Source organism: Pyrgilauda ruficollis, unplaced genomic scaffold (assembly GCF_017590135.1).
Source record: "Pyrgilauda ruficollis isolate IOZ18807 unplaced genomic scaffold, ASM1759013v1 scaffold258, whole genome shotgun sequence".
NCBI lineage: Eukaryota > Metazoa > Chordata > Aves > Passeriformes > Passeridae > Pyrgilauda > Pyrgilauda ruficollis.
Window position 1 is genome coordinate 17,389 of NW_024523911.1, and position 11,476 is coordinate 28,864.

The 11,476-nt window shown below is 61.4% G+C and overlaps 3 protein-coding genes across 3 annotated transcripts; 2 read left to right on the forward strand and 1 right to left on the reverse strand.

Moving 5' to 3' along the window:
• Positions 1–260: 260 nt before the first annotated feature.
• CIAO1 (cytosolic iron-sulfur assembly component 1) lies at positions 261–4,537 on the reverse strand. The gene is made up of 7 exons (XM_041471147.1): positions 4,319–4,537; positions 3,662–3,810; positions 2,587–2,698; positions 2,393–2,484; positions 1,753–1,945; positions 1,411–1,489; positions 261–1,114 (listed from the first exon to the last, which is right to left on the reverse strand). The coding sequence occupies exons 1-7, from the start codon at positions 4,455–4,457 to the stop codon at positions 871–873; spliced, it is 1,008 nt and encodes a 335-aa protein (XP_041327081.1). The 5' UTR covers positions 4,458–4,537; the 3' UTR covers positions 261–870.
• TMEM127 (transmembrane protein 127) lies at positions 4,456–8,436 on the forward strand. The gene is made up of 5 exons (XM_041471192.1): positions 4,456–4,664; positions 4,765–4,953; positions 5,646–5,860; positions 7,134–7,298; positions 8,104–8,436. Exons 1-5 carry the CDS (start codon positions 4,456–4,458, stop codon positions 8,409–8,411), a joined length of 1,086 nt encoding a protein of 361 aa, XP_041327126.1. The 3' UTR covers positions 8,412–8,436.
• A 4-nt stretch (positions 8,437–8,440) lies between these two features.
• LOC121355597 lies at positions 8,441–10,765 on the forward strand. Its single transcript, XM_041471148.1, has 2 exons — positions 8,441–8,608; positions 8,774–10,765. The coding sequence occupies exons 1-2, from the start codon at positions 8,441–8,443 to the stop codon at positions 9,530–9,532; spliced, it is 927 nt and encodes a 308-aa protein (XP_041327082.1). The 3' UTR covers positions 9,533–10,765.
• Positions 10,766–11,476: the final 711 nt, after the last annotated feature.

Genomic DNA, 11,476 nt, shown 5'->3' on the forward strand with positions numbered 1-11,476 from the left:
AAGCTCCCCACCGGATCCGAAACCCCTCAGTCAATCCCAAGCTCCCCAGCGGATCCCAAACCCTTCAATGGATCCCAAACTCCTCAATGGATCCCAAAGCTCTCAGTCGATCCCAAGCTCCCCACCGGATCCCAAAGCCCCCAGTGGATCCCAAACCCCTCAATGGATCCCAAAGCCCTCAGTCGATCCCAAAGCCCTCAGTCGATCCCAAGCTCCCCAGCGGATCCCAAAGCCTCGATGGATCCCAAGCTCCTGTCGGGTCCCTGTGGGATCCGGGGGTTTTGGGCCACCCTGGTTTTTATTGGCTGTGGGGCAGGAGCAGGACCCCAAAGCCAGTCCAGCCCCACAAACCCAACAGGCTGGGGACACTGCGGGGCCTGGGGACGTGGGAAGGGTCGGGAGAACTTGAGAAAGTTCTGGAGGATATCTGGGAAGGTTTTGGAGAACACTGGATGGTCCTGGAGAACCCTGGGTGATCCTGGAGGCCATGGGAGGGTCCTGGAGACCCCCAAGATCTCCTGGAGGCCCCCAAGGTGTCCTGGAGGCCACAGGAAGCTTCTGGAGGCCATGGGAAGGTTCTGGAGAACACTGGGTGATCCTGGAGATCATGGGAAGGTTCTGGAGAACATTAGGTGATCCTGGAGGCCCCTGAGATCTCCTGGAGGTCCCCAAGGTGTCCTGGAGGCCACGAGAAGGTTCTGGAGAACACTGGGTGATCCTGGATGCCCTTGAGGTGCCCTGGAGGACACAGGAAACTTCTGGAGGCCAGGGGGAAGTTGTGCCAAGCATTGGGTGATCCTGGAGGTCCCCTTGGTGTCCCTGGAGGTCCCCTCGGTGTCCTGGAGGTCCCCGTGGTGTCCCCGGTGTGGCTCAGAGGCCGTCGGGGCGCTGGTAGTGCCAGAAGGCGATGTCCCCGTCGTCCCCGCAGGAGGCCAGCAGCCCCGGCTCCCGCGGGTGCCAGGCCACCCCGTTGGCGTCCTGGGCGTGCGCCCGCGGCACGTGGGCGGCCAGGCTGAACGTCACCGGAGAGCCCGGGGCCACCGGGGCCACCTCCTCGAACACCCGCACCGCGTCGTCACCGCACGCCGTGGCCACCGCGCCCGTCAGGTGGCACCTGCGGGGACAGGGAGGGTCACGGAGGGGACAGGTGGCACCTGGGGACACAGGGAGGGGACAGGTGGCACCTGGCAGGGACAGGGGTCAGGTGGCACTTGAGCAGGGATAGGGGACAGGGGTCAGGGAAGGGTGAGGTGGCATCTGGGGTGATAGAGGGGACAGGTGGCACCTGTGGGGCACAGGAAGGGGACAGAGGGGTCAGGGAGGTGGCACCTGGAGGGTCACAGAACCCCAGTGAGGTGTCCCCAGGTCTCTCCAGTGTCCCCAGATGTCCCCAATGTCCCCAGTGCTCACCAGGCCACGTCGTAGATGCTGCGCCCGTGGTACCCGGACAGGGTGCAGACACACTGCCAGCTGTGCTCCGAGCCACTGCCTGGGGACACGGGGACACATTGGGGACATCGGGGACATCAGGGACAGCGGGAACATCGCACTGCCCACCCCCACAGGGTGTGGTCATCGCTGCAGGACACCAGGCCCTGTCCCCATGTCCCTGTCCCCATGTCCCCTGTCCCTCACCGTGTCCCTGGCTGCGCTGCCACACGCGCAGGGTGCGGTCATCGCTGCAGGACACCAGGCCTGTCCTCATGCCCCCATGTCCCCAGTGTCCCCATGTCCCTGTCCCCTGTCCCTCACCGTGTCCCTGGCTGCGCTGCCACACGCGCAGGGTGCGGTCATCGCTGCAGGACACTAGGCGCTGGCCGGAGCGCTCCCAGGCCACTGCCCACACGGTGGACGTGTGTCCCTCCAGGGTGGCACAGCACACCCAGTCGTCCTCGTCCTCGCGGTACAGCCGCACCGTGTCGTCGTAGCTGGCGCTGGCCAGCAGCTGGGGACAGCAATGGGGACACTGGGGACACTGGGGACAGGAATGAGACCCTGGCAGGTTTTGGGGGCCTGGGGCTCTCTGGGGTTCCTGTGGGAGTTTGGGGTGTCCCCAGGTGTACCCCAGGGGTGTCTCCAGGTGTCCCAGGTCCCCCCAGGTGTGTCCCCAGGTCCCCCCAGCTACTGCCAGATGTGTCCCCATGTTCCCCAGGTGTCCCCAGGTGTCCCCAGGTGTCCCTGTGTTCCCATGACCCCAGGTGTCCCCAGGTACCCCCAGGTCCCCCCAGGGGTCCCCGTGTCCCCCAGGTGTCCCCAGGTGTCCCCGTGTCCCCAGGTGTCCCCATGTCCCCCAGGTGTCCCTGTGTCCCCGTGTCCCCCAGGTCCCTCCAGGGGTCCCCGTGTCCCCCAGGTGTCCCCAGGTGTCCCCAGGTGTCCCCGTGTCTCCGGGTACCTCCTGGCTGGGGTGCCACACCACGTGTTTGACGTCCTGGCTGTGGGCGCTCAGCACGCTGACGCACTCGAACTCCTGCTCCTCCTCGTCCACTGAGGGCACAGGGGACAGTGAGGGGACAGCAGGGTCACAGGGGACACCGAGGGGACACCTCGGGTCACAGGGACACCGAGGGGACAGCGGGCAGAGCTCACCCTCCCAGACCCAGACGCTCTTGTCACGGCTGCAGGTGGCCAGCAGCGACCCCGAGGGCGCCCAGGCCACCGACTTCACCTCGTTCTCGTGTCCCTCCAGCGTGGCCACCACCTGCGGGGACAGACACCGTGGTGACACGGCGGGGAAAGGGTCTGGGGGGCACGGGGGGGTCTGGGGGAGGTCTGGGGGGCACAGGTGACAATGGGGCAGAACAGGTGGGACACAAGCGACAACAGGGGCGTAGAGGTGACAGTGAGGGGGTACACACGTAACACTGAGGTGACACAAGTGACAAGGGGGGGTTCCCAGGTGGCAATGGGGGTGTACAGGTGACACTGAGGGAACACAGGGGACACTGAGGGCACACAGGTAACACAGGTGACACGAGGGGATACAGGTGACACTGAGGGCACACAGGTGACACTGGTGACAATGTGGGGGGTGCCCAGGTGACACTGAGGGCACACAGGTGACACTGGTGACAATGTGGGGGGTGCCCAGGTGACACTGAGGGCACACAGGTGACACTGAGAGTACGCAGGTAACACAGGTGACACTGAGGGCACACAGGTAACACAGGTGACACTGAGGGCACACAGGTAACACAGGTGACACTGAGGGCACACAGGTAACACAGGTGACACTGAGGGCACACAGGTAACACAGGTGACACTGAGGGCACACAGGTAACACAGGTGACACTGAGGGCACACAGGTAACACAGGTGACACTGAGGGCACACAGGTAACACAGGTGACACTGAGGGCACACAGGTAACACAGGTGACACTGAGGGCACACAGGTAACACAGGTGACACTGAGGGCACACAGGTAACACAGGTGACACTGAGGGCACACAGGTAACACAGGTGACACTGAGGGCACACAGGTAACACAGGTGACACTGAGGGCACACAGGTAACACAGGTGACACTGAGGGCACACAGGTAACACAGGTGACACTGAGGGCACACAGATGACACCGGGGTGACACAGGCGACACACAGGTGACACCGGGGTGACACGGGTGACACGAGGGGGTGACGCCGCGGTGCCGCGGGGGCCGTGTCCCACCTCGAAGCCGTGCTCGTGGCGCCTCCAGACGCACGTGGTGCCGTCGAAGCTGGCCGAGGCCAGGAGCTGCCCGCACGGCGACCACGCCACCCTGCGCACCGTGCGCTGGTGCCCGTCCGCCAGCACCGCGCGGCACGCCCAGCCCGAGCCTGCCACCGGGCACGGCACACTCAGGGGACACCGGGACACCGGGACAGAGCCCTGCCCCAGCACTGCCCAGCCCGAGCCTGGCACCGGGCACGGGACACTCGGGACACCGGGGACACCGGGACACAGCCCTGCCGGTGTCCAGCCCTGCCGGTGTCCAACACTGCCCCAGCACCGCCCAGCCCGAGCCTGCCACCGGACACGGGACACTCAGGGGACACTCGGGACACCGGGACAGAGCCCTGCCAGCCCGGTGTCCAGCCCGGTTCCCCCGCACGGTGCGCTCCCGGTTTCCCCACATCCTCACGCGCGGTCCCGTTCCCGTTCCCATTCCTGGTCCCGTTCCCGTTCCCGTTCCCATTCCCGGTCCCGTTCCCATTCCCGGTCCCGGTCCCGTTCCCATTCCCGTTCCCATTCCCGTTCCCGTTCCCGTTCCCATTCCCGGTCCCGTTCCCGTTCCCGGTCCCGTTCCCGTTCCCGTTCCCGGTCCCGGTCCCGGTCCCCGCTCACCCTCACGGCCCCAGACGCGCACGGTGCGGTCCCCGCCGCAGGACGCCAGCAGGGCCCCGCTGGGGCTCCAGGCCAGGGCCCAGCAGCGGGACTCGGGGTGCGCGGACACCCGGCACAGCAGCGACAGCGCCTCGGGCATGGCGGCACGGCACCGGCACCGCCACCAGCACCGACAGCCCCACCGGAAGCGGAACCGGAGCGGCGCCGGAAGCGGAACCGAGCAGGAAGCGGAAGCGCGGCGGGCGGGGCGGGGCCGTGAGGAGGGCCCGGAGGCGCTGCCGGGGCCCGGCGGGGTCGGGATCGGCACCGGCACCGGCACCGCCTGTCCCGGGGCCGCTCTCGGCGTGTCCGGGCCGGGCTCAGCGCGTTCGGAGCGACCGGGATCGGTGTCGGGGACCGGGACCGGTGTCGGAAGCCACTGCCGGTGAAGCCGGGACGGGTGTCAGGGTCCGGGAGCCGGTGCCGGTTATCCCGGAGCGGGTGTCCGTGACGCGGGGAGGGCGCCGCGAGTCGGGAACCGGTACCGGTTATCCCGGGACGGGTGTGGGGGTCCGGGAGCCGGTACCGGTGACCCGGAGCGGCTGTCAGTGCCTCGGTACCGGTGACCCGCGGCGGGTGCGGGTGTTGCTGAGCCGGTACCGGTGATCCAGGGCGGGTGTGTGTTATCTCGGAGCCGGTCCCGGTGACCCGGAGCCGGTGTCAGTGCCCCGGTACCGGGACCCGGGGCAGGCGTCAGTGAATCAGAGCCGGTACCGGGACCCGGGGCTGGTGTTGCTGCGCCGGTACCGGTGACCTGGAGCCGGTGTCCGTTACCCCACTGCCCATCCCAGTCCTGGTGACCCGGAGCCGGTGTCGCTGCCCCGGTCCCGGTCCCGGTGACCCGGAGCCACTGTCCATAACCCCAGTGCCGGTCTCGGTGCCGGGACCCGGTACCGGTAACCCAGAGCAGGTGTCCGTTACCCCAGTCCCGGTGCCAGTCCCAGTCCCGGTGACCCAGACCGGTTGTCCCTAACCCCAGTCCCAGTCCCCGTTCCAGTCCTGGTCCCGGTGACCCAGAGCCGGTGTCCGTAACCCCAGTCCCGGTGCCAGTCCCGGTCCTGGTCCCGGTTCCCTTCCCGGTCCTGGTGACCCAGAGCCGGTGTCCATAACCCCAGTCCCGGTCCCGGTGCTAGTCCCGGTGCCAGTCCCAGTCCCGGTGCTAGTCCCGGTCCCGGTGCTAGTCCCGGTCTCAGTTCCAGTCCTGGTCCCGGTTCCCTTCCCGGTCCTGGTGACCCAGAGCCGGTGTCCATAACCCCAGTCCCGGTCCCGGTTCCATTCCCGGTTCCAGTCCCATTCCCGGTTCCATTCCCGGTCCCGTTCCGCCCCGCGATGTACTCGGCGGGCGCGGCGGGCGCGGCGGCGGCGCGGCGGCGGCGGCCATCACCGCGCTCTGCACCGCGCTGGCCGAGCCCGCCTGGCTGCGCATCCACGGCGGCACCTGCGCCCGCCAGGAGCTGGGCGTGGCCGACGTGCTGGGCTTCGTGCAGCCCGAGCTGCTGCGAGGTGAGCGCCGCGGCTGCCGAGCCTTCCGGAACCTTCCGTCCCTTCTGTGCCCTTCCGGAACCTTCCGTGCCCTTCCGGAACCTTCCGTCCCTTCCGGAACCTTCCGTGCCCTTCCAGAACCTTCTGTGCCCTTCCGTCCCTTCCATCCCTTCCGGAACCTTCTATCCCTTCCAAACCCTTCCGTGCCCTTCTGTCCCTTCTGGAACCTTCCATCCCTTCCAGACCCTTCTGTGCCCTTCCGTCTCTTCCGGAACCTTCCATGCCCTTCCATGCCCTTCCGTGCCCTTCCATCCCTTCCAAACCCTTCCGTGCCCTTCTGTCCCTTCTGGAACCTTCCATCCCTTCCAGACCCTTCTGTGCCCTTCCGTCTCTTCCGGAACCTTCCATGCCCTTCCATGCCCTTCCGTGCCCTTCCGTCTCTTCCGGAACCTTCCATGCCCTTCCGTGCCCTTCCATCCCTTCCAAACCCTTCCGTGCCCTTCTGTCCCTTCTGGAACCTTCCATCCCTTCCAGACCCTTCTGTGCCCTTCCGTCTCTTCCGGAACCTTCCATGCCCTTCCGTGCCCTTCCATCCCTTCCAGACCCTTCTGTGCCCTTCCATCCCTTCCGGAACCTTCCATCCCTTCCATGCCCTTCCGTGCCCTTCCATCCCTTCCAGACCCTTCTGTGGCCCTCTGTCCCTTCCAGAACCTTCTGTGCCCTTCCATCCTTCCTGAACCTTCCATCCCTTCCACAACTTTCTGTGGGTCCCTTCCAGACCCTTCTGGAACCTTCTGTGTCCCTCCATCCCCTTCCAAGCCCTTCCAGACCCTTCCGTCCCCTCCATCTCCCTCTGTCCCTCCCTCCCCATTCCCGCGGAATTTCCCGTTCCCATTTTTCCAGCCTTGCTCCTCCCCCTCGGGCACAGGGACTCATCCCTAATTAACGAGTCACCCCTAATTAATAAGTCACCCCTAATTAACGAGCTATTCCTAATTACAGGAAATGCCTCAAAGGGGTATTTGCATCTAAAGGAACATTTGGATTTGTTCCCCCCAAAATCCCAAAAAAATCTCCCAAAAAATCTCCCCAAAATCCCCAAAATTCCCCTTTTCCTCCCCAAGTCTTCAATTTTTTTAGGGGCAAAAAATCAGATTTTTTTGGCAAAAAATCAATTTTTTTTCTGCAGAAACTCCGATTTTTTTGCTGAAAAATCAGGTTTTTTTGTTAAAAAAATCCATTTTTTCTTTCCTCTAATCCCATTTTTTCCCTTTTTTCCCTTTTTTCCCCCCAGATTTCTGCATGAACCCGCAGACGGTGCTGCTGCTGCGGGTCATTGCTGCGTTCTGCTTCCTGGGCATCCTCTGCAGCCTCGGCGCTTTCCTGCTCGACGTCTTCGGGCCCAAACACCCGGCCCTGAAAATCACGCGGCGCTACGCCTTCGCCCACATCCTCACAGGTGGGGTCACCCCAAGGAAACCACCAAAAATCCCCCCAGAATTAAAAAAAAAAAAGTGGTCAAATTCCACCCAAAAATCACCCAAAAATTAAAAAAAAAAGTGGTGAGATTCCCTCCCAAAAATCCCCAAAAAATCCCACAAAAATTAAAAAAAGCGCGGCAGAATTCCACCCAAAAAACTCCCTCAAAATCCCCTGGAAATTAAGAAAAAAAAAGCAACAAATATCCCCATTTTTCCCCCATTTTTCCCCAATTCAACCCATTTTTTCCATGTTTTTTCCCATTTTTCCCCAATCCAACCCATTTTTTTCCATGTTTTTTCCCATTTTTCCCAATCTAACCCATTTTTCCCATTTTTCCAGTTCTCCAGTGTGCCACGGTGATCGGGTTCTGCTCCTGGAGACCCCAGGCCCCAATCCCCCCCCCAGTTTTACCCATTTTCTGATGGTTTTCTCCTTGTTTTTTCCTGTTTTTTCCCATTTTTCCCCAATCTAACCCAACTTTTCCATGTTTTTTCCCATTTTTCCCCAATGTAACCCAACTTTTCCATGTTTTTCCCCATTTTCCCCCAATCTAACCCAACTTTTCCATGTTTTTTCCCATTTTTCCCCAATGTAACCCAACTTTTCCATGTTTTTCCCATTTTCCCAGTCCTGCAGTGCGCCGCGGTGATCGGGTTCTGCTCCTGGAGACCCCAGGCCCCAATCCCCCCCCAGTTTTACCCATTTTCTGATGGTTTTCTCCTTTTTTTCCCGTTTTTCCCCAATCTAACCCAACTTTTCCATGTTTTTTCCCATTTTCCCAGTCCTGCAGTGCGCCACGGTGATCGGGTTCTGCTACTGGGCCTCGGAGCTGCTGCTGGCTCAGCAGCAGCAGCACAAGAAGTACCACGGCTCCCAGGTGTTCGTCACCTTCGCCGTCAGCTTCTACCTGGTGGCCGGCGCCGGCGGCGCCTCCATCCTGGCCACGGCCGCCAACCTGCTGCGGCACTACCCCAGCGAGGAGGAGGAGCAGGCCCTGGAGCTGCTCTCCGAGATGGAGGAGGCCGAGCCCTACGGCCCCGACTACGAGGTGGTCAACCAGTTCCAGCCGCCGCCCGCCTACACGCCGTGATGGCGGTCAGCGGGGCGGTGGCTGCCGTGATGGCGGTCACCTTGATCCTGGTCACCATGATCGTCATCATGATGGTGCTCACCTTGATCCTGGTCACCATGATCATGGTCAGCGGGGTGGTGGCCACCATGACTGTGGTCACCTTGATCCCGGTCACCATGATCATGGTTGTCATGATGGTGGCCACCTTGATCCCGGTCATCGTGATCATGGTTGTCATGATGGTGGCCACCATGATGGTGGTCACCTTGATCCCGGTCACTGTGATCATGGCCACCATGACTGTGGTCACCTTGATCCCGGTCACCATGATCATGGTCGTCATGATGGCGGCCACCATGATGGTGGTCACCTTCATCCTGGTCACCATGATCATGGTCAGCATGGTGGTGGCCACCATGATCATGGTCACCTTGATCCCGGTCACCATGATCATGGTCACCGTGACTTTGGTCACCTTGATCCTGGTCACCGTGATCATGGTCAGCGTGGTGGTGGCCACCATCATTGCGGTCATTGTGATCCCGGTCATTGTCATGGTGGCCACCATGATCATGGTCGTCATGATGGTGGCCACCATGACTGTGGTCACCATGGTTGTGGTCACCTTGATCCCAGTCACCATGATCACGGTCACGGTGGCCACCACGATCGCGGCGGATCGAGTGCACGGAGAGGCCGGATCGTCGCGGGGTGTGGGAGGGTTGGTTGGGGTGATGTCGGGAGATCTTCCAGGAGAAGATTTGTCCAGGTGGATCCCAGGAACTCTTTCGACGAAGGATTTGTCCAGGTGGATCCCAAGAGATCTTCCAGCAAAGGATTGGTCTGGATGGACACGGGAAGTTCTTCCAGCGAAGGATTTGTCCAGATGGATCCCAAAAGTTCTTCCAGCGAAGGATTTCTCCAGGTGGATCCCAAGAACTCTTTCAGCTTTGGACAGATCCTGGAAGTTCTTCCAGGGGAGGATTTCTCCAGGTGGATCCCGGGAGCTCCTCAGGGGCCTCGATCCCGGAGTTGGTTCCGTGGCTCCGGACTGGTTCGGACGCCGGGGAGAAGGTTGGGATCTCCTGCTCCAGGTGGGTTTTCCTTGGAATGTGGGGAGTGGGATCCACCTGGACTGAGAACTTTGGGATCCCCAGTTCCCAATGGATCAAGGAACTTTGGGATCCTCACTTCCCAATGGAATGAGAACTTTGGGATCTGGAATTACCCATGGATTGAGAACTTTGGGATCCCCAATTCCCTGTGGATCAAGAACTTCGGGATCCACCATTCTCCATGGACTGAGGACTTTGGGATCTGGAATTCCCAACGGATTGAGAACTTTGGGATCCCCAATTCCCTGTGGATCAAGAACTTCGGGATCCACCATTCTCCATGGACTGAGGACTTTGGGATCTGGAATTCCCAATGGATCCAGAACTTTGGGATCTGGAATTCCCAATGGATCCAGAACTTTGGGATCCCCTGGACTGAGAACTTTGGGATCCCCAATTCCCAATGGAATGAGGACTTTGGGATCTCCGTGGATCCAGAACTTCGGGGTCCCCAATTCCCACCAGACCCCAAACTCTGGGATCCCCAGCCCGGCCCCTCTCCAGCTCAGCCCCCCCTTTTCCCACGGGAATATTTCTCCCCCTATTTAAAATTTGGGAATTCCCATCCCCGCTGCCCTTCCCCCCCATGGACATTCTGCACTTTATTCCAGGCTCTGGGAATTCCGGGATCGCCTCCGGGGGTTTTATTTTGGGATCATCCCACAAAATTTGGGAATTTTTGGCCTCCCGGGAACTCGGGATGAGCCCTGCTGGAAAATCCCGGAGCTTTTATGCAAATCCCTCCACTCCCATCCCACTTTTTCCCCACAAAATTCCCAATTTTTTCCCCGCTCTGATTTTTCCCAGAAATTTTTTTTGGGAGGAAAAAAAAAAAAAAAAAATCCAGTCAGGATTGAAATTCCCAACAAAATTCCCATTCCTGGAACGCTTGGGCTTGGAGGGGATTTTTTAGGGAATCTCCTGAATTTTTAGGGAATTTTAACCCCAGGATCCGACTCCTCAGAGGTCCTGCTGCTTTTATCCCCATTTTCCCGCTTTTATCCCCATTTTCCTGCTCTTTTTTCCCTTTTTTTCCCATTTTTTCTTCCCCCTGGCTATGCAAGAGCTCCCCCGGGAGGGAAATCCCAGAAAAATCCTGGAAAAATAAAAATCCCCGGGAAAAAAAATTCTCGGGAAAGGCTCGAATGGACCCTGAAAACCCCCGGGGAGAATCCCGGGATTTGGGATCCGCCGGGAAAGGCTTCGGGATTCCCTGGATATGCAAAGAGGGCGCCAATAAATCTGTGACAAATGGGATTTTCCGGAGAGAATTCCCAAAAAAACCCCGGGGATGGGAGGAGGGAGGGCGGCGCTGCCCAGGGCTTTGGGATTTGGGAATGAAGGGGTGGAAAGGGGTGGGGGTCGGGAGTGGGAGGGGGTGGATCCCAAAAAACCGGGCTGGATCCCAAAAATCCCGCCCGGGATTCCCCGCTGGGGGCGTGGCCCCGCTCAAGCCCCGCCCCAAACAGCCCCACCCACCTGAGCCCCGCCCCTTTTCGCCCTTGCCGCGCCCTTTTCCGGTCTCGTGCACTGGTGGGCGTGGCTTCCTTCTCTGCAGCCAATCACCGCGCAGGGCGGCGCTGCACGGACCAATGGGAAGGCCGGAACCGCCCAGACCCCCACAGCGCCCCATAACAACCCCAGAAACCCCCAAAAATCCCCAAAATCCCCCAAAGAGCCCCAACCCCCCCCCGCCCCCACGGCTGCTCGGGGGCGTGGCCACGCTCAAGCCCCGCCCACCGCTTCGCCCCCGTCTCCCGTCCGCCCTCACGCCCCTTTCCGGTATCACGCGCTGGTGGGCGTGGCTTTATCCCTTCCAACCAATCACCGCGCGGGGCGGCGCCGTGCCGACCAATAGGGGCGCGGCGCGGGGCGATGACGCGCTGGAGCGCGACGCGCGGCGCGGCGGGGCCGGCATGTGGCGGCCGCTGGCCGCGCTCGCCGCCCGCGGGGCCACCGGAGGCACCG

Excerpts from the sequence above, each read along its gene's own strand:
- LOC121355597 (XM_041471148.1), top strand. The coding sequence starts at position 8,441 with ATGGCGGTCACCTTGATCCTGGTCACCATGATCGTCATCATGATGGTG. Across the intron at positions 8,609-8,773 it reads TGGTGGCCACCTTGATCCCG|GTCACCATGATCATGGTCAG; the intron begins GTCATCGTGATC and ends ACCTTCATCCTG.
- CIAO1 (XM_041471147.1), bottom strand. The coding sequence starts at position 4,457 with ATGCCCGAGGCGCTGTCGCTGCTGTGCCGGGTGTCCGCGCACCCCGAG. Across the intron at positions 3,811-4,318 it reads GCGCGTCTGGGGCCGTGAGG|GCTCGGGCTGGGCGTGCCGC; the intron begins GTGAGCGGGGAC and ends GCCCGGTGGCAG. Across the intron at positions 2,485-2,586 it reads GAGCGTCTGGGTCTGGGAGG|TGGACGAGGAGGAGCAGGAG; the intron begins GTGAGCTCTGCC and ends CTGTGCCCTCAG.
- TMEM127 (XM_041471192.1), top strand. The coding sequence starts at position 4,456 with ATGGCGGCACGGCACCGGCACCGCCACCAGCACCGACAGCCCCACCGG. Across the intron at positions 4,665-4,764 it reads CCCGGGGCCGCTCTCGGCGT|GGTCCGGGAGCCGGTGCCGG; the intron begins GTCCGGGCCGGG and ends GACGGGTGTCAG. Across the intron at positions 5,861-7,133 it reads GCAGCCCGAGCTGCTGCGAG|ATTTCTGCATGAACCCGCAG; the intron begins GTGAGCGCCGCG and ends TTTTCCCCCCAG.